At 45.4% G+C, this 22,078-nt stretch overlaps 1 protein-coding gene across 1 annotated transcript; it reads right to left on the reverse strand.

Moving 5' to 3' along the window:
• Positions 1–1,132: 1,132 nt before the first annotated feature.
• On the reverse strand, positions 1,133–21,653 carry brpf1 (bromodomain and PHD finger containing, 1). Its single transcript, XM_056464544.1, has 16 exons — positions 21,492–21,653; positions 19,840–20,586; positions 17,501–17,690; positions 16,696–16,983; positions 16,039–16,553; positions 13,675–13,843; positions 13,294–13,425; positions 12,935–13,063; positions 11,625–11,958; positions 11,142–11,441; positions 9,827–10,099; positions 6,541–6,688; positions 4,779–4,912; positions 3,789–3,904; positions 3,315–3,469; positions 1,133–1,693 (listed from the first exon to the last, which is right to left on the reverse strand). Exons 2-16 carry the CDS (start codon positions 20,562–20,564, stop codon positions 1,510–1,512), a joined length of 3,792 nt encoding a protein of 1,263 aa, XP_056320519.1. The 5' UTR covers positions 20,565–20,586; positions 21,492–21,653; the 3' UTR covers positions 1,133–1,509.
• Positions 21,654–22,078: the final 425 nt, after the last annotated feature.

Here is a 22,078-nt window from a genome sequence, read left to right on the forward strand (position 1 = left end):
CGCACGGGCCCCTGGGCCTGTGTCCATAATGCCATTGGTTAATCCTGCCCTGGACACGGGGTTACAATGAGACCTGCTCAGCTAATGTTTACGCTCGTAATATTAATATTATTAGCTGATTAATAACCTCATGTGGAACTCTGAATCTGCGTCTCAGTTCTGAGTCTGCTACTGTCCACCAGAGGGCACGTTTCAGTCACTGACGCATGCTTAGAGAGCCTTCCTGACTGAATGAATGAAATACGCTGTTTTCCACTATCTGGCAACCCGGGTGCTGAAATATAATTGGCTAAAGTGGCAGTGGGCGGAGACAAGTGATCAAAACAAAGACAGATGCTCCGGCACGTAACACACATGATCACAGCAGAATATCTGACTTCAGCATTGTGTTTCAGATAAACAAGAGTGTCACTGAGCATGTTTCTGAATATCTCCACACACATGATGCTGTTTTTAGAAGAGTCAAACACTGACGTACAGCATCTTTAACCCTCTGAAAGCCCTCTAATGTTCAGGAATCCAGCACTCTGATCAGTGGTGTGTGTACAGCGAGTGAAGATCAGAGGATTCTGTGTGGACAAACACACACACACACACACAACACCACATGTGTTCTAACAATCTGCTTGATGATTGAACCCTTACTAATGATGAGTAACACCGTCATTATTTCTCATCACACACACACACACACACACACACACACACACACGAGGAAAGCGCTGTACAAAACTCAACCCATTTTATTAAAGTCTATGGCGTGTGTTATTTATACATATATAAAAGATCTACAGTGACAGAACTGGCACATGATCAGACCACAGTTAGTCATGATTCTGCTTCATCAACAACACAGAGCACGAGGGGGATACACACACACACACGCACGCACGCACGCAGACACACACTCTCACGCACAACAAATGTGGACTGGAAGAACAAATAAATACATCAGCGAGATTCACCTGCTGCATCCTCAACACTCCAGTGCAGGAGGAGCTTCATTTACTAGAGCGCACGCACGCACGCACGCACACACACACACACACACACACACACACGCACACAACACACGCTCTCACAAACACTCTCACAATCTCACTCTCACAAACATACTTTCTGTCACACACTCGTTTTCACAAACACACACAAACACACACACACACACACACACACACACACACACACACACACACACACACACACACACGAGGCTCAGTCTGGGCTTGTGGTTTCACACAATCTCAAAGTTCTTCTGTGGTCAGCCCTGATTATGCTCGAGTGTGTTGAGGAACTGTTGAGTTCTGACTGTAGTGTGAAGAAAACGAGTGTGTGTGTGTGTGTGTGAGAGAGAGAGATTGTGTATGTATGTATGTGTGGTGTGTGTCTGTGAGAGATCTACGTGCACACACACACACACACACACACACACACACAAAGAGACGTACAGACGTGACGTCAGGCTGAAGCTCTTTAGCACCGGAGGAGAGAGGAGAGTGTGTGTGTGTGTCAGTCGGTGTCGCTGGTGTCGCTGCTGGGGTCTCCCTGCACCTTGTTGCGGTGCTGCATGGCCCTGTGGTACGCCACCTGCACAGACTTCCTGATGTTGGACTTCCTGCCCTCCAGCATCTTCTCCTTATCCAGATCCTGATTCACACCCAGAGGAACCAGCTTAGAGCGCGGCAGCCACTGCCTGTGGAGAGCACACACACACACACACACATCATCATCATCATCATCATCATCATCATCATCATCATCATCATCATCATCATCATCTGGAGGTGCTTTAATGAGTGAGCAGCAGCGTAACGTCAACACTAGCGGCTGATCTGAGTTCTCACTGTATAAGAGAGGAGTCCCCACAAGTATAGATAAACCTGTACACACACACACACACACACACACACACAGAAAAACACAAATACACACACAGACGCACACGCACAGACACAATCTTATACGAAGATGCACATTCACACACAAATACACACATAGAAACATAAATACGCGCGCACACACACACATACCCTGACAAATACACATGCGCACACACATAGACACACACTCTCATACATTTACACAGACACTGGCAGACACACTCACAATTACACACACAGACTCTCGGATTTGACTTTTCTCTTACACACACACACACACATTCAAACAAACACATGCACAAACACTCAATATATACACACACACACACACACAAACATGTATGCACACGAACACACTCTAACACACACTAAAACAAGCACAAACTGAGATACGCACACTCTTGCATGCACTCAAACACACACACACACAATCAAACATACACACACACACACACACTCAAAACATACACACACTCAAACTATCACACACATACTCAGACAGATGCGCAGACATATGCATTCACACACATACACACACCCAGACAAACACAGACGCATACACACACACAGACTCACGCACACACACACACACACACACACACACACACACGTTCAGCTGTCGTCAGTGTTCTGCTGTTGTTTCCTCTGTGCTAGTTTCTCCGTATTTACAGGATGTTCAGAATCGCTGACGGATCAAACAGCAGAAGGTCAGACTGCAGTGAGCGAGCAAACACACACACACACACACACACACACACACACACACACACACACACTACAGTAACACGACCGTCCGCTGCAGACGCTTCAGATATTCTCTAAAAATATGTGATTATTTCTGTCTAAACCATCCAAACCTCCATCTGTAAAGACTGACTGTGCTGAACAGCTCATATTCACATCACGAACACAGAAACATCCCTGTACAGCTGTGTGTTCTTATAGTTATAAGATATGATACACACTCACTGGCCACTTTATTAGGTACACCTGTCCAACTGCTCTGACTCAAAATTCAAATCAGCCAATCACATGGCAGCAGCTCACTGCATTTAGGCCTGTAGACATGGTCAAGAGGATCTGCTGCAGGTCAAAGCAAGCATCAGAATGGAGGAAAGGGGATTTAAGAGACGCTGAGCGTGGCATGGTTGTTGCATTTACATTAACATGTACAGTATGAATGAAGGACAGGCTGATGTGAATAATGGAGACCCTCATCAGACTCTGCTGAAGGAAACACTGTAAACCTGAGCAGAAACACTGAACTCAGACACTCAGAGAGGAAGACTCGTCATGTGGAGACCTGCAGAATCACACACACACACACGCACGCACACAAACACACTGAAGAACGCAAAGATCAGCACCAGAAAAGGGTGTTCTCAGGCCTCCTGTGTAATGTGCTCATACACACAGACACACACACACACTCACCAGGTCCTCTTGTTGTCGAAGAACAGCACCAGGAACAGGTGTTCTCGAGCCTCCTGGGTCATCTGCTCTCCCAGCTTCAGCACCTCCAGAGGCGGGACGGGGATCGGCACACCGCGGTGAAACACTCCCTCACGCGGCATCTTAGGGTCGATGATCTGACGAACACACACACAAACACACACACACACCTGTTTATTTACGTTTACATTGTTGTTTTGTTTCTATTCTATTATTTTGATCTCATCATTGTTGTGAAAGAGAGGAAGAAACACACACAAACACACACTCACACACAAACACACACTCACACATAAACACACACTCACACACAAACACACACTCACACATAAACACACAGACAAACATAAACAGACACGCACACACACAGACACACAGAGAGATGCACACACTCAGAGACAGATACAGAGAGAGACGCACACAGACGTACACACACGTCGCCGCTGTGAGACTCACCAGAGCAGGGTATGATGGGTATCCTCTGCATTTCGCCCACACCAGATCCAGAGCGTCCAGAGAGCTGTAATCATCTGAGCTCATCCAGCATCCAGAGCGCCCTCTGCTCCGCACCACTGACACACACACACACACACACAGGTCAGCTTTCACACACGGCTTAACTTACACACAAGCAAGACTGAGAGGAGTGTGTGTGTGTGTGTGTGTGTGTGTGTGTGTGTGTGTGTGTGTGTGTGCGTGTGTGTGTGCGTGTGTGTGTGCGTGTGTGTGTGTGTGTGTGTCCTCTGAATCCCCCTATGGAGTTAGTGTGTACACTAGGCTATCCGATTCCTTTTCCTGCTTCGTTTGGGGTGAGTGCTGTGAATCGGGCTCAGGCGCAGTTCAGTTGGCTGGCCCTGGCCCGGTTAGAAGAGGTGGTCCAGAGTGCGGTTCAGTTGGGCTGTGTGAAGTGCACCTGAGCCCGAAACTGAAGGCGTGACGTCACTTTAAGGGACGGTTTGATCTGGATTTATCAATCATTCTGACTGTTGAATGAACATGAGCTGTCTGAGTTTATTACAGACACAAAGCCCTCACTGCAGCACACCTTCTGCAGACCTCCTCACACCTGCAGCACCAGGACGTCATCAACATTTATGAGCGCCAGCAGTGCTGGATCTGTTCAGCAGGAGATCTGACTGTGTGTCACTGCAGCCCGATCTTAAAACAGCACTAAAAATAATACAAGACGATATCACTGCAGCAATGCTGAGCGAGAGCGCTTCTCTTCGTTGGTGAAGTGTGCTCAGACTGTGTAAGTGTACAGATGCAGTGTGAGTGCAGGCCGAGTGGGAGGGTGGACGGGGGACAGTCGCACCCGGACATGGTTTAAAGCAACCCTGCCTAGTGTGAGTACACCCTGAGAGTCGTTCTCTGTGCGAATGTCTCCCCACTGTGTGTGTGTGTGTGTGTGTGTGTGTGTGTGTGTGTGTGTGTGTGCGCACTCACAGTGAGACACTCCTCTGGATCCTCCTATAGAGTACGAGTCGTTCTCAGTGCCGGACGTCTCCTCACTGCTGTCCTCCTGGAAAGCGGAGCGGGAGAATGAGGTTTTCCCTCGGCCCTGTTTAGACGGAGTTGTGCTGGAAATAGAAACACACAGGAGTATATAACAAGAGCTCGAGCTCTAGACTCATCACAGCTAGCAGATATTCAACTGTACGCTTTATGAATAAGCTGTCTGGAAGTGAAACTGTTCCCATTACGCCTCGTGAGCGGTTCAGTACACTGCAAAACACTGCTGTTCTTACTCACAGATTCTGTCTTGTTTCTAGTCAAAATATTAAATCAAGAAGCCTTTTATAGACGAGGACAACATATTGATGTGTTTTCAGAAATAATGAGTCAAAATGAAGCGAGTTTTTCACTAAAATAAGCTAAATAATCTGCCAATGGAGGAAGCAGAATAATCTAGCGTCTCCTTTTGACATGAGATATGCAGTTTATCCTATTCACCCACGTTTGCTTGTTTTTGGAAAACACTCTTACATTTCACAATGCTTTGCTCTGACAAAACCTCTCAGAAAGAGAAGTGCAGTGCGCAGATCACCCTCACCAGGCTTTATATCCACTCTGCCATTTTGGTAGGACAGAACGCTGCGCTCGACATCGTTTTCTCTTGAAGAATAAAACCGTACGGGTCGTCACAGCTTTTGTGCTCTCATATGCAATATTTCAAATATAAAAGCACATGCAGTGCACACAATTAAAGAGAAAGCAGACACACTTGTGTTTTCACATGTTTATAGACATCAACAGGACACACAGCTGATTCTGTTCTGCTTCTCTACATGTCAGAAGATGATGACAAGCTGAGGTTATTGTACACTGAATCCGAACTTTCGTCTGTTAAAATATAAACTGGACCACTCATCGTGTGAATGGTTAAATTAGAACCGGCTTCGATTTTTTTCTCTGCCTTTTGCATCCAAAACAGCAGTTTGAGAGGTGTTGTGAGGGTTCAGAGTCCCCGTACAAGTGAAAAGCTAAACAGAACGCCGTCATTTGAGCTCCTGATGACAAACAGACAGAATGTGGTGGACAGTTGACAACCTCTATATGCTGGATTCAGTGACTGGCACACCTCTGCCCCGCTGCTGCTTGGTGTCCATACATTTGACGTGCTGCTCATAGACGTTATGATAGAAAGCATGGTCCGCTTTCAGTCCATTGCTGAGACAGGTCAACGCGGCCAGTCTCTGTTCAGGATTGGTTTACATACGTGACTGTGTGAAGTATCACAAGCAATGCATCACAGTTCCACTGATTTCCTGAAATAAGCTTTAGATATCGTGATGATCGCAGCACAGCTCTTTGAAAAGCAGCTGAACTCTCTCTTCTCTCTCTGTGGGCTTGTATTAATGAACACAGTGTGTAGCCTATTCCTCTGTCTTTTTCTACTTTGGAGAAGAGAGGAGAGTGAAGACTGACTCTGAAATGTTTTGTTTTTTATTATAATGGATTAATTAATGTGCAGGTTTGGTTATGTGATGAATTTTTCGCATATGAATTAAACGCATACGAAAGTTTCGGACTTCAGTGTGCAGAGACCTTTACTTGACATATCCAAATGCAGATTAGCATGATAATTGCACAGGTGTGCCTTAGATTCGGCCTGACTGCAGAGCATCACTGTAACAGACGCGAATGGGCAAATGCTGTCATTGAAGAGAGAGTGTGTGTGTGTTTGTGTGTGTGCTGGTGTGTGTACCTGGTCCTGTCAGACGCGGCACTGCTGCTGCTGCTGCTGGTGGACTCAGAGTCGGAGCTGGATCTCGGCAGGCTGCGTTCATTCCTGTACACCAGAAAACTCTCCGTCTTCGGCTGACCGCTTCCACCAAAACCATTACTGTGCAGATCTGACACACACACACACACACACACACACAGTTACACAACATTACACACATCATTTCAAAGCAACTTTCCAAACAATCATGAAATTAAAGATCACCTGAAACTGACCCTTTCAGGCTTTGATCGTAATTGTGGCGTTTTGGTGACTGTCGCTTTAAATGCAAATGAGCTTGTGCTCTTCTCGGGAGAGGGCGGAGCTACAGACGGCTGTGTGACAGATGTAAAACAGCAGTGTGTGTGTGTTGTGAGTTCTGGTCAGGTGTGCATGTGTGCTTCAGTGTGAGTGTGTGTGCTTCTGTCAGTCTATGTCGCTCCTGTCTCTGTTCATCTAAAACTCCACATCTATAATCCTCTTAGTCTATGCTGACATTATCTTCAGCAGCTCAAACACTCTAATGGCTAATGGACAGACGGCTGCTTCTCACTCAGGGCTGCTGTTTATGCTGATGAGATGGAGAGATGATGGGCACTAGTGGGCGGGGCTTTCCCCCTCTGATGACATCATATAAAGGGAGAATGTCAATCAAAGTGTTTCTGATCATGTCTGATTATAAACAACACAATTAATGCATGTTGAGCACTAGAGGCTGCTGAGGAGGGTGAATTATTGTGACCTCGGCTGTATGTGAAGGACCGGCTAAAGTGTGTGTGTGTGTGTGATGCTGATGTGCTGTTGTGTCATTACAGTAGTGACAGAAGTGTGTTTTCTCATGCTCCGATGGAGGGATTTCCCAGCATTCACAGCTCTGAACAGAAAACATCTGACTCACTCAGAGAGATGTGTGGGGTTTTCCTCAGCATGCCAAAACTAGAGCTGATTTTAGGTGTTTGTTAATGCATTTGACTGATGTTTACTGTGAATAAAATAAAGCTGACAATCTAATGAAACTGAGGACTAAAGAGACCAGTGCGAGTAATACACAAAGGGCAAAGATGCCATCAACAGAAACAAAACTGACCCCAAATATTACATATCAAGTGTAAATGTAAAACCATGTATACATAATATGCAACATGCGGCCAATTTTGAGTATACATTGTATAAAAAGCATAGGTAATATATTTGAACACATATATGTGCATATTTGTAATTCAATTAACTAAAAATAGACATGAAACGGTCCATTACACATATATTTTATCCAAAAGATGAACCTGCATGTTAAATGTGTGATGGGCATTTAATGTGATATATCAGATTTCTTTATGTGGGCCTTGTCATGTTATTGAATTATTAAAGAACTGTTAGAACTTATTCAGATTGACTTTAGTAAGATTGACTTTAGATTGACAAAGCAAACCTACGTTTTATTTTGTCTCCCCCTTGTGGCAATTGCAGCCATCGCCGTCATTTGAAAGAAGCTGGCTAGATTTAGCAAAACACTTCAAAACCCTTAACCCAAGCCTAGCACTGCATTGTTTTAAATATTTAATTATTTATTTTATTAATTGATAATCAATTTTTATTTATCTTTTTTTTCAATTTATCTATTTTTTCTCACAAATTCTTTGCTTTTTACATTCTGTATGCATTTCCTATTCATTCATCATTGTTATTTTTTTTATTTTCTCATTACCTGCCAATTATTAAGATATCTGCTGTTTATTAGGCATTATAAAGCACATATTCTGCATGATATTAGTCTACATCCCTCAACTTAAACCCTACTACTACATTTATAATGATTAATAAGCAGACAATTAGTGGTTTACTGAGCTAAAAGTCTTAGTTAATGGTTTATTAACAGGGAGAAGTGTATCTGTCTTAACAAATACACCGTTTATCTGTATATTTTCTCCTAAATTGGAAGGTTAGAAGCTACTTTTAAGTCTGTGTAAACCAAAGTTTTATTTCAGTATGATGGCATACTTCCAGCTAAAACAGAATATAATATTTTTGCTCAATCAGTTCCTCAGGAATATTGAGTAGGGGCGGGGCTTTATTTTTGCTCAATCAGTCCCTCAGGAATATTGAGTAGGGGCGGGGCTTTATTTTTGCTCAATCAGTTCCTCAGGAATATTGAGTAGGGGCGGGGCTTTATTTTTGCTCAATCAGTCCCTCATGGGAATATTGAGTAGGGACGGGGCTTTATTTTTGCTCAATCAGTCCCTCAGGAATATTGAGTAGGGGCGGGGCTTTATTTTTGCTCAATCAGTCCCTCAGGAATATTGAGTAGGGGCGGGGCTTTATTTTTGCTCAATCAGTCCCTCAGGAATATTGAGTAGGGGCGGGGCTTTATTTTTGCTCAATCAGTCCCTCATAGGAATATTGAGTAGGGGCGGGGCTTTATTTTTGCTCAATCAGTCCCTCATGGGAATATTAAGTAGGGGCGGGGCTTTATTTTTGCTCAATCAGTCCCTCATGGGAATATTGAGTAGGGGCGGGGCTTTATTTTTGCTCAATCAGTCCCTCAAGAATATTGATTAGGGGCGGGGCATTCTTTTTGTGCATTAATCATTTGTAGGAATATTGAGCGAGGGTGGGGCTTTGTGCATCAATCCCTCAGGAATATTTAGCAGGGGTATAGTTTTGCGCATCAGTCTCTCGTAGGAATATTAAGGAGGCGGGGCTTTATTTTTGTCACCATTTGCTCATAGAAATATTGATCAGGGGGCGGGGCTTTTTATTTTTGTGCATCATTCCTTCATAGGAATATTGAGTAGGGGCGGGGCTTTGCACATCAGTCCCTCATAGGAACATTGAATAAGAGGTGGGGCTTTCTTTTTGTGCAATACTCCATCAGAATATATAGTAGGAGGCGGGGCTTTCTTTTTGTGCAATACTCCATCAGAATTTTTAGTAGGAGGCGGGGCTTTCTTTTTGTGCACCATTTCTTTATGGGAATATTGATTAGGGGCGGGACTTTGCACATCATTCTCTCATAGGAATATTGAGTAGGAGGGAGGGCTTTATTTTGTGCAACATTCCCAGCCAATCCAAATGCAGAATTACCAAAACATTGAAGTTCAGAGGATTAACTTGCACTTATCACTTGTTCCCTAAAGATTATCAATGTGTGCCAGCAAAGTAAGGATCGTAACGTTTGACTTCAGACAGATCTTTAGATGTGTTGTGAATACGGGCCCTGATGTGTAATGTCAGTCACTGAAGCTGCTGTGGGCTCAGAGGTCAGACGTACCCAGGATGAGGTGTTCATGTTCGCTGTCGGACTCGGAGCTGGAGCTGGACTGGGGGCTGTGTGTTCTCTTGCGTGAGGCTGTGAGAGAGGGCAGCTGCGGAGGCCCGATGGGGCTGGAGCTCAACACCCCGGGCCCATGCAGCACATCACGGTTCTTCGGGGGCCGGCCAGGACGTTTTGGGGGTCCGGAGACTTTAGGATTCTTCTTAGAGAACAGGACAGAGGTGCGGCGGCCCACTTCAGGAGCCAGAGCTGAAGAAGAGGAGCTCAGATCTGCAGAACACACACAGAACGTCAACCACAGTGCATTCAACACACTGACACACACTCGCTTGTACCATAGGACTCATAGTTAATGTATTTACTGACATGAAAAATAGATATGGATCTGTCTATATATATATATACAGCTGTTAGACAATGAAACTGAAGGTCTGGTGTTAGAGCGCAGTAGTTGATCAGTATGCTGTAGCTCCTCCTCCTCAATCCAGCATCAGCTAGTGTTTGGAATGACAGACAGGAGTCCTGCACAGCGGCCAGAGGGATTGTGAGCCGTTCTTCTTCAGAATAGTGTTCAGGTCACTACTGATGCTGCTGGAGGAAAACCTTTCCTGACTCGCTCCAAAACACCCCAAAGTGCTCAATAATGTTCAGATCTGGGTACTGTGCAGGCCAAAGGAGATGTTCAACTTCACTCTTATCTTCATCAGACCACTCTGTCTACAGTCCTGCTGTGTGTATTGGTGCATTATCATCCTGACACACACCACCACCTTCAGGATACAATGTTTGACCCACTGGGTCACATGCTCCCCCAGAATGGTTATTAGTCTTTGGCAGTGGCCAAGTGCCCATCTGGCACCAGTATTGGGCATGGGGAATGCCGTGATATTGAGCCCAAACCATCACTGACCCCCCATGCTTCACTCTGGGCATCAGCAGTCTGGGTGGGACGCTTCTTTGGGGCTTCTCCACACCATAACTCTCCCGGATGTCATCAGAGTCCCCATACTGTTTTGTGCAGTGCAGTATTGAAGCAGACCTGTGCTGTTCCTCTGCTGATGAAGCCTTCACACTCTGATCATCTGCTGGAGTGAAGATTGAGCACCAGGAGGAGCACATGCAGCCATCACACCTACAGCACTACACTGACCAGAGCTTCAGTTTCAGAACCAACCTCTGTGTGTATGTGTGTGCATATATTTATATGTGTGTGTGTGTGTGTGTATGATCTCTGATCTCTGTTTCTGTGTTGTGTGTATTACTGTGTATATTTGTGTGTGTGTGTGTGTGTGTGTGTGTGTGTGTGTATCACCTTTGATCTGGTGGCCGCTGCCCTCTCCCTCCTCGTGTCGGGCTCCTCCAGCACTGTGATGTATGGTGTCTCTGCGCTCCAGCAGTCCGGCCTCATGTGTGTGAGTGTGTGTGTCCAGCAGGAGTGTGTCCCGTGGGTGCGCCAGCTTCCTCCGCAGCGCCGTCATCTCCTTCTTCAGCGCTTTGGCTCTGCGCTGCTGGCCGATGCTGTGTTTCCCGGACGCTGCCTCCTCGTAGCGGTTCTGCAGGATCTGGAGCTGCTCGTCCACAGGGAGGCGCCGCCAGCTCTCCGACAGCAGCTCTGACACACACACACACACACACACAACACTATTACAGTCAATACAGCGTAGATTAAACACACACACACACACACACACACTGCTACAGTCCGTATTGATAACATTACAAGCAATTCAGTTCAGTTCAGTGTGTGTGTGTGTGTGTGTGTGTGTGTGTGTGTGTGTGTTTGTGCAATACTGACCGTCCTCTATATAGACGCGCTCCCGCTCGCGCTGGTGTGTGTGTGTGTTCTCAGGACTGGGCTCTCGGTGCAGATGCAGTCCCGTCTCGTAGTCGAAGCCGATGCGTTCGGCCTGCCTGCGCGCCTGCCGCAGCACCACTCCTCCCGCCTCCCGCAGCCGCAGCGCCGCGCGGTAGAACACCGTGTCTTTAGCGTTGTACTTCAGGCAGTTGTTGACGATCTGCAGGAAATCGCCCTCGAAGGCCTCGAAGCTCAGGTAGCGGTGCGACTCCACACACTTCCACATCTTATGGAAGTCCATCGGCCGCTCGATGTGGTCCAGATAGTCCGGGACCTGAAGAACACACACACACACACACACACACACACAGGAATATTCACTACAGGAGTCACGGGAGGAAACTTAAGTGTGCTCTAAAACAGTGACACAATTCACATTTAGAAGATAAAAAACACAAATGTGTGTGCGTGAGTGTGTGTGTGTGTGTATGAGTGTGTTTTTGAGAGAGTGTGTGAGTGTGAATGTGTATATGTCTATGAAAGTGTGTGTATGTGTGCCTTAGTGTATGTGTATGTGAGTTTGTCTGTGTGTGTGTGTGTGTGTGTATGAATAAATGTGTACGAGTGTGTGAGTATGTGTGCGCATGTGTGTTTGTGTGTCTGTGTGCATGAGTGTGTATGAGTGGACGAGTGTGCGTGAGTAAGTGTGTGTATGCATCTGTGTTTTTGTGAGCATGTATCTCTGTGTGTGTGTGCACATATATGTGAGTGTGTGTATACTCTGTGCATGTGTGTGTCTGAGTGAGTGTGTGTGTGAGTATATGTATGCATCTGTGTGTGCATGAGTGTGTGCGCGCGTATGTGTGTTCTTGCTTGTTTGTTTTTGAGAGTGTGTGTGTGTGAATGTGTATGAGTGTGTGTATGTGTGCACAAGTGTGTTTGTGCATGAGCGCATGTGAGTGTGTCTGTGTGCATAAGTGCATATAAGTGTGTGTGTGTGTGTGTATATATGAGTAAATGTGCATGAGTGTGTACATGTGTGTGTATGAATCTGTGCATTTGTGTACATATCAGTGTGTGTATGTATCTGCGCATGAGTGTGTCTATGTGTTTGTGTGTGTGCGCGCATATGTTTGAGTGTGTGTATACTCTGTGCATGTTTGTGCGTGTCTGAGTGAGTGTGAGTATATGTATGTATCTCTGTGCACGTGTGTGTGTGTGTGTGAGTATATGTATGTATCTGTGTGCACATGTGTGTGTGTGTGTACATGTATGTATCTGTGTGCACATGTGTGTGTGTGTGTGTGTACCTCGCTCAGAGGTACAGGCTCAGTGAAGAAGTTGTTGGTGTCTCTCTCCTGCAGCTGCTCCAGTGTTCTGCGCAGCAACACCAGCAGAGGAGTGAGCTGCATCTCCAGCGCCATCTCCTGCACCTTAATCTGCAGACAGACACACACACACACACACACACACACACACACACGAGCTCAGATTAACAGTAGTGTTTGAAGCTGAAGCTCTGGTGTTTCTCCTCTACTCATCGGGCTCTCCACTTCAGTAATTTGGATTCAGGATTACCAGACGCATCACTTTAAGCAGAATAATAATAATAATAATGATGTGCATTTAATAATAGTGTGTAAAGTGTGTGTGTGTGTGTGTGTCTAACCGTCTCCCTCTTCAGCTTCTCCCTCTTGCGGATCAGCTCCACCAGCAGTCTGGCTCTCTCCAGATCATGACGGAGACGCTGCCATGCCTTCAGCTGCTCCTTCAGCACCGAGTGTTTCTCCTCACCGTCCCTCTGTGCACACACACACACACACACAGAGACATGCACACAAACACAACTGTAAAAAAGGCTGCAGGATATTAGTAGACCGTGCCATTGTAATATTATATACATATATGTATTGTGCTATGAAATACAGCATACGGCTTCAATAACTCTTGGCTTGACTATTTGTGAAAAAACAATCATGTGTGTGTGTGTGTGTGTGTGTGTGTGTGTGTGTGTGTGTGTGTGTGTGTGTGTGTGTGTGTGTGTGTTCACCGTGACGGGCAGTGGCTCTGTGTTGCGCTGCGACTGCAGGTGCGTCTGAAGCCGTCTCAGCAGCGGGACGCCATTACGGCTCTGCCTCTTCAGGGTCCAGTAGCTGTGGAGTCTCTGCATGAACTGACTCTTCCTCTGCACCGTCAGGTTACTGGTGATATTACTCAACCTGAAACACACACACATTCAGATCCAGATCACCACATCAGGGCCTTCAGTGTCACAGATCAACATTATATTGTTCTGACAATTAATGCAAATTTTTATTCAGGGAAAATGTGGTTTTATATGTGATCCTGGACCACAAAACCAGCCTTAAATTAAACAGTCTGAGAGGTGTAGATGGACAAGAATCTGAGGATGCAACAGGACAATATATCAAATATGATAGATATCAGATTTACATCATTTTGGCAGTGATTTTCTCAAGTCAAATCAAGTGCAGGGAGAGAATTGAGTTTATTGCCATATCAGCTTCTCTGGCTATATCATGGCAAAAAAGATCAAGTTTTACCACAGTTTATATGCTGAGCAATGCATATTACTAATCAAAAATCAAGCTGACATACAAAAGACTATTTACAAAGTGTCTGTGATCTTTACTAAATATTCTAATGTATTTTGGCATGAAATAAAAATCGATCATTTCAGCTCTGGTTATTGCCAGACACACACCGCGGCAGCACAAGACTAGCTTTATGCTCCTGCATTTGTGAAATATTTTTTAAATAATTATAATTTCACAGGAAGATCAAGAATTTTCACTTCCACTCGGTGTTCAGCATACACAAGCTCACCCTTCACAAATATATCTTTTAAATTAAATATATAATTTATATAGGATGCTTTAAAATATTATATCTGTGCATGTATATTAGATTAGTCAGTGCTGAAGCCAAATCTGCAGCCAATCTGACAAAAAAAACTGGAAAAATATCAAATTTAGTTGGAATTTTTGTAATTTTTTCCCCAATATTTCGCTTAAATTAAAATGAATCTTTCTTTTATTTTTAAATATTTTTATTTTTGTGATTTATAATTTATCATATATATTTATACAACAGTTCTGTCTGGTACTCGAATCTGATTGGCTGATAGCGGTGCAATATTCTGCAATATCAGCATGCATACAGCCTCTTCACCCTTCTGTATAACTCCGCCCACATAGAGTGACAGCAGATCAATAAACTCACTACAGTTTGACTAATATTGCAGCAGTCGGACAACATGATGCACGTCTGAGGCTTTTTAGGTGAGAATGTAGTTATTTAGACTCCAGCAGTTTATTCATGAGGATAGTGCCTATTTTAAATAGTTATCATTTGGAGATTCAGCACGTCGGCGGCCATCAGCAGGTCAGACTGAGCAGAGTAAAGACGGCTGAGGTTGACCATTCACAAGATGGCGACAGAGACCACCTAATAAACCCTTAGAGGAGAAAACTCAGCGTAATTTCTAACTCCAGCTGATCAAATCCTTATTAAACTGGTAAATGACACTCTAGGTTGATCTCTTTCTGTTGTATGTTGTAGTGCTGTAGTTATACCATAGTAACTGTAGTGTGTTGAGCGTGAGATGGTACTCACATATCAGGAATGTGTGTATTTTGTGTTGGCCACTCTTAGTGTAACCTAGAGTAACGTTTTGGTTGGTTTTTGGTTCATTTCTAATGCGTCTCCTGTTTTCGCTACTGCAGACTAGTTCAGTAAACAGAAAGACAGAAGAAATGCCCGCATGTGTTTAGCGTTTTATCACAAACACAACAGTAATCTGCTAGTGTTTGTGTTGCTTTGGCTGTTTCAGGGTTAATTACTGTGATCTCCCGATTGAAACAGAGAAATTCTGGGAAATCTCTGTAGACTGATGGCATTTCCTGCTGTTCAGCCTTATAATCTTCAAATGTGAGCAAAATCAGCCGTTTTATCATCACTCTAGACATTACACTAGAGAATCACTCAAACACTAGCTCTACAGTGATGAATGAGCAGCGGCTTCTGCTGTTCTGACATCAGCTGCAGATGTGAATGATCGGCGGAAAAAAGTAGTTCCTCATACAAAAGGGTTTTAGACTCTCCGTGTTTGATTTTCTTTCTTATATACATGATTATGCCATTAAACTGTTGTATAAACACAATATCACACGAGTAGCAGTGCAATATGGCTGCATATCAGCACTGGTGGGACACTAACGTACGCCTCCCACCAGTGCTGATATACAGCCATATTGCACTGCTACTCGTGTAATATTGCTCATGAATACATACACTTTTATTTTGTATGCAATTAGTCAAAGATTAAACATGCACCCTCATAATTCTCCAGTGTGTGTGATTGTGTAATGCGAGTGTGTGTGTGCTGCTGTACTTGTGTGGCGGTATGCAGGGCACAGACAGCACGGGTGCGGCCGCTCTGCGCTCCGCCAGGATCTTTCTGGCTCTCTTCATCTTCAGCCGTGACTTTGCCTTCGCTCTCTTCGCCCGCTCTGAGCTCCAGCCCTTCCCATCATCCTCAGCAGCAGGCGGCTCCTCCTCCTCCTCTGGCTCCGCCTCGCTGTGGGAAGAGTCAGCACTGACTCCGCCCACTCCCCCGAGCGGGCGCGCGGAGCCGGGCGGTGTGTGTATGTCGCAGTAGGCGGTCTTGCGTACGCTGAAGGAGGTGCCGTTGGCTCCGGTCTCCCGCACCGGCTCCATCTTCATGTAGAGGCCGGCCTGCTGCGCGCAGGTGACGTGGAAGGCGGTGTAGCAGTTAGCCTTATGGCACTGGATGCAGGCGCCAGAGCCGCGCTGCTTACAGATGTAGCAGGTCAGCTTCCAGCGTGCCGGCGGGATGTGCTCGATGCTGTCGATCGGCTCCAGGAACACCGTATTCGCAAAACACACCTAACAGAAACACACACACACACACTGTTAAACTCACGAAGCCTTTAGATGGCACTAAGCTGAATACTAGTACAATATGATATGCTGTCATCATGAAGGGTTATCCTGTATGAAGCACACTATCACACACACACACACTCACCTCCGGTATCCAGAGCGCACACACCACATGTGCCCAGCGCGAGTCGTCGGTCTGCTTGAAGGCTCCACCCTTGTTAGGGCACAGTGCGCAGTCTACAGCTCTGGAGGGCGACTGCAGGCAGCGGCGGCACAGCCACTGGCCCTCGGGGATGTAGGGCACGCCGTAACACTCCTGGTGCACCGCCAGGTTACACATGTCGCAGAACAGGATCACGTTACTGTTCTGACACTCGCCGTCATTACAGATGCAGCAGACCGCATCCTCGTCAATCAGGGCACTCGGGTCACCCTGCAGGAACACACACACCACAACATTACACATACACACACATAAACCCTCCAAAACACCCCAAGTACTCAATAATGTTTAGGTCTGGGTACTGTGCAGGCCATGGGAGATGTTCAATTTCACTTTCATCTTCATCAGACCGCTCTGTCTTCAGTCCTGCTGTGTGTATCGCTGCATTATCATCCTGATACACACCACTGCCTTCAGGACACAATGTTTGACCCATTGGGTCACATGCTCCTCCAGAATGGGTCGGTAGTCCTTGGCATTGACCCAGCATCCATCTAGCCCGAGTATTTGGCCTAGGGAATGCCATGATGTTAAGCCCAAACCATCACTGATCCCCCCATGCTTCACTCTGGGCATCAGCAGTCTGGGTGGGACGCTTCTTTGGGGCTTCTCCACACCGTAACTCTCCCGGATGTGTGAAAGACAGTGAAGGTGGACTCATCAGAGAACAGTACATGTTCCACATTGTCCACAGCACAATGCAGTGAGGATGGATCTAGATTCTCACCTTATTGTGGCTCTCGAAGTAGGACTCTTTCTCCAGACGGTCCATCAGATACTCGAACACCTCCTGCGGGATGGGGGCCACGCCGTCAGACCGCCGCTTCTCGTTCATGATGTCCAGCCAGATGTAGTCCTCCTCATCGATATCGTACTCCACCTCCTCGTCCAGCTCCTCCGCAGATTTATCGATGTACCTGTACACCAATGATCCACAACACAGAGAATTAGATTTCCTCCACTGATCAGAAGACGAAGGTCAGCTTCAGCCTCCAGAGCATCTGCTGAACTCATTTCTATCTGTGCTCATTTGACAACACTGGCTTGGGGTTAACGTTTAACGTCACTATTTTGCAATTCACGAGTTCACACTTGCAATAGTTTCAGAATAAAGCGTATTTGGCGTGCTGTCCGGGGAGAGGGCTCTGAGCTAGGGGAAGACACCCAAACTCGAGTTATTCCTCTTATCAGGAAACGGAATAGGAATAGGGATTCGAGCGAAGTATCTAGCGCGGCCCCAGAACGCTCCCCCCGGGATTGTAATGCTTAAGAGGTGAGGTGACGGGGTGGTGGAGGGATGCTAAAGTCGTAAGATGCTGCAGGTAAGACAGCTTTGGTATATATAGGGGTTTGGTCAAGAACTGATTGGAGAATAATTGTCAATGACGTATTTGATACTGAAACTTCTGCGCGTGCTCCTCCCCAAATTTGTTTATCAAACATCACTTAAATCCTTATCTAATCATGACAAACTGTATATCGTTGGAAAGGTGTAAGACTTCTGAATACACATTTAACCACATTTTTGTTATGTAGGAAGAGCAACAGATTAAAACACATTTACTGTCCCTCTAGAACCTGTGGGAGCGTTTACGGTTACGTTCTTAAACCATAATCTTGTAGGCTAACCTTAAAGCAATTATGACACACTATATATCACTATCACTTTGGAAATATTCTGATTAATATTACTGAGCAACAGTTATTAATTAATTTGCAACAGGAACACTCTGAGGTGTAAAGCATTACTTTGCTACAGCAATCCACATGTAAAATATGCTTTTAGACACTAAAGTCAATATAAATACCACCAAACTGCACTACATTAGAATTTTACGCCTACAAATAGTCAAAAAATACAGTTCATAATATTTTCATTATATAATTTTAATATTAGATCAATTATTAAATTATTTAATGCTGGATTATTCTTAAAAAGCTATGGTGTATGTTAGCCAATCACAGACTTGTCCCTTGGATCACATCAGCCAATCAGAAGTGTTCATCACCTCTGCAACTCTAGAAAATGCATTCACTCACACTGTTGTTCTACTCATTCACAAATCATTATAATTAACCCTTAAACAACACAGAGACTCGTACTTCAGACCCTCTGCTGACCACCACAGTGATTTACAGCTCCAGTCTGTATAACAGCAGCTCTTTCTGTTCATAACTCATTCACAATTTGACTAAGTCCTTTATTCCTCACGCTACTAAACACACACCGCAGAGACTCGCATTTACATGCTGGACTGAACCTGGAAAACCCAGAGACTGACTGTGATGATCAGTGGACGAAGCAAACAAATCTGAACATGATCAACACAGATCTGAGCAATAAAGAGACATTACAGCTTTAAAAATATCAATTCTGCACAAAACAAGATGTTCTGAAGATAAATGCGGTACTTGTATGACGTTAAATAAACACTACATATATGTTCATTCAGTAAAAGCAATAAGCAGAAATGTGTACATTTTAACTTGTTTTTGAAGTTATTCATAAACATTAACATTTTTATACATTTTAGAGAGAAACCCCCCAGAAATAACGAGATTGCAGTATAATAATATTGATATAATTTAATTTTGTCAATATGTAGAAAGAGTAATGGTCCAGTCATTGTGTTCCCATTAAATCTCTGAAGCTGTAGCTCACTGACAGTCACTGCCATTACAATCAATCACACCGTTCACACACACCCACAATAGATTTTATTATATTTATTTCCCCATGCGCACGCGTCTGTGTGTTTATCATGGCAGTTTTCCAGATCCATCATGTTGCCCGTGTGCAGTGAGCACCATCTGCACTGCACTGCAAACTCTAAAACACCCATTCATGTACTATTTCACTTTAGGGCAGCACGATATTCAACAAAACTGACACTGCAATATTTTATTTTTAAATTTAATGTTGATTTCAAATGCAGTAAATCTGCTGATATTAAACATGTCGTAACTGTGCTCAGTTTTTGGTGGGTGCGACTACATTTTTAAAGTTAGCAGCATCGGTGCTACCAAGATTAAAGGTTCATTTCGCGCCCTGTGTAAGTGCAGTACCTGTAGTAGCTCATGGGTCTGGGCGGTGCGTCGGGTCTGTCCTGATCCAGCTCTCGGAACACCACCTCGGGCAGTTTGACGGCGGGTCCTGAGGTGTTGATGTGATGATGCGCTCCGCTGTCCTTCTTCTTCTCCTTACTCTTGTGCTTCCCTGTTTTCTGTGCTCCTTTCTCCCCGTTTGCTGAGGAAGTGTCCATTCTGTCTCCCCCTCCACTCTCGCCGCCTCCGTTACAGGATGCGGCTGCGCTCCCCGTGGCCCCCGGTGGCTCCTCAGCCCCGCTGTCCTCCTCAGAGACCACATCCAGACTCTGGAAGATGCTGACGCGGTGCACACGGCCACGGATCTCCATCTCCACCATACGCTGTGCCTCTGCGTAGGTCATGGTCTCCCTAACGGGCGAGTGCGAGTGCTCAGAGCGTTCAGCAGGGCTGCTCGGAGCAGTGTTCTGCCCGCTGGTGGCCCCGGGGCCTGTGCTGGAGTCGGGGCCATCGCTGGATCCGCGTGGCGGCCGGCCCTTGCGCTTCTTCTGCGGTGTTCCCTGCGGTGGCGGCGGTGGGTTCTCGTGGTCGTAGTGGTACAGGTGGTACTCGATGCCGCTGTAGCTCTTGTACACCTTGCGGCAGCTCTCCACCGGGCACTCGTACGGCGGTTTGGTGGCCCGCAGGTTATGGCAGAATGTCTTCACGTCAAAGTCCAGCCCCATGCCGTCAGTGCACTGCAGCATCAGCAGGAGCGCCCGCTAACATCTACCAGACACACACACACAGCTTTAGGGGATTCACAGTGCAAACACATGCGCTATAGGGGGATTGATCAACTAAATTGGTCGTAGTGTATGAGTGTGTGTGTGTGTGTGTGAATGAGAGTGTTTCGAGTACTGGGTTGCAGCTGGAAGGGCATCCGCTGTCTAAAACATATGCTGTAATAGTTGGTGGTTCATTCCGCTGTGACGACCCCAGATAAAATAAAGAGACTAAGCCGAAGGAAAATGTACGAATGAGAATTGTATCTTAAACTCAAGTGTTACCAAAATGTTGAGTAGTAAACATAGTAAACATAGCAGATTCCTATTGCAAAATACACTCTGTTCACCCAGTAGTGTTTTCTACATCTCTATCAGTGATATGTCATATATAATCAAAACACTGCTGCTGTAGTCAGAAATACACACACACACACACACACACACACACACACACACACACACACACACACCTGCAGCTTCACCTCTTACATGTTATTATGAACTTAATTATCATCTGCCAAGCAGCAGAGATTGCACATTTCAGACGTTTACATCATAACCCGAAGCATACAGCAGTGCTAGCATATTCACACACAGTATATTTACATTACTCTATCAAAAAAGTAAGCAATATCGCCCCGTTTCCATGGTAAATACTGAAAAACGCGCGCGTGCGTGTGTGTGTGTGTGTGTGTGTGTGTGTGTGTGTGTGTGTGTGTGTGTGTGTGTGTGGTAGAGGTGTCAGTGTGTGTGTTAACCCGCCTTTCCTTTACACACGTGTCCCGCATAAAAATACGATCTTGAAGAAAACGAAGCGTTATTCTGTGATGATATGAGTAATATTAAAACACACACACACACACCTACATCTAACAGGTGAGAGTGTGTGTGCTAATCAACACTTACTCCTCCAGAGTCGGCGGCAGATTCGGCGATTTCTTCGAGGGCGAGGATTCACACTGGGACGGGTTTAATTCTGAACACGCGGGTCTGAGCTCAGTTATTATAATATTATATCCTTTATGAATTCTGACCATCACACACACTGTATAACACCAGGAACTGAAGCTCTCGAACAAAGAGGCTAACTCTGCATCCGCGCGCGGCACTTTCACCAACACTCGCGCGCTAAGAATATCCACACCACAATATTTGTTTTTCTTCACATGAAGTATGCAATGTTATTTATTTGATTATATCTAGTCATATGTCTCTATATGGCCTTGGTTATTTTTTATGCTCTTCTTTATGGTGTTATTCTGGCGAATCTGCTGACGGGTGTCACGCGGTTGCGCGCTGCGTCTCTGTTTAGTATTCATGAAGAAAAACAAACCGCGCTGTGGAGATTCTGCAGCAGAGCAGCTTTACTGTAACATCTGACACGATTATACTGAATAAAGCAGATTCACGATGATTCCTGATCAACACCGATGTGTGTGTGTGTATCGGGAGTGTGAGCGCTTTGCAGCAAACTGTGTGTGTGGCGCGAGTGC

Source organism: Danio aesculapii, chromosome 8 (assembly GCF_903798145.1).
Source record: "Danio aesculapii chromosome 8, fDanAes4.1, whole genome shotgun sequence".
Lineage (NCBI taxonomy): Eukaryota > Metazoa > Chordata > Actinopteri > Cypriniformes > Danionidae > Danio > Danio aesculapii.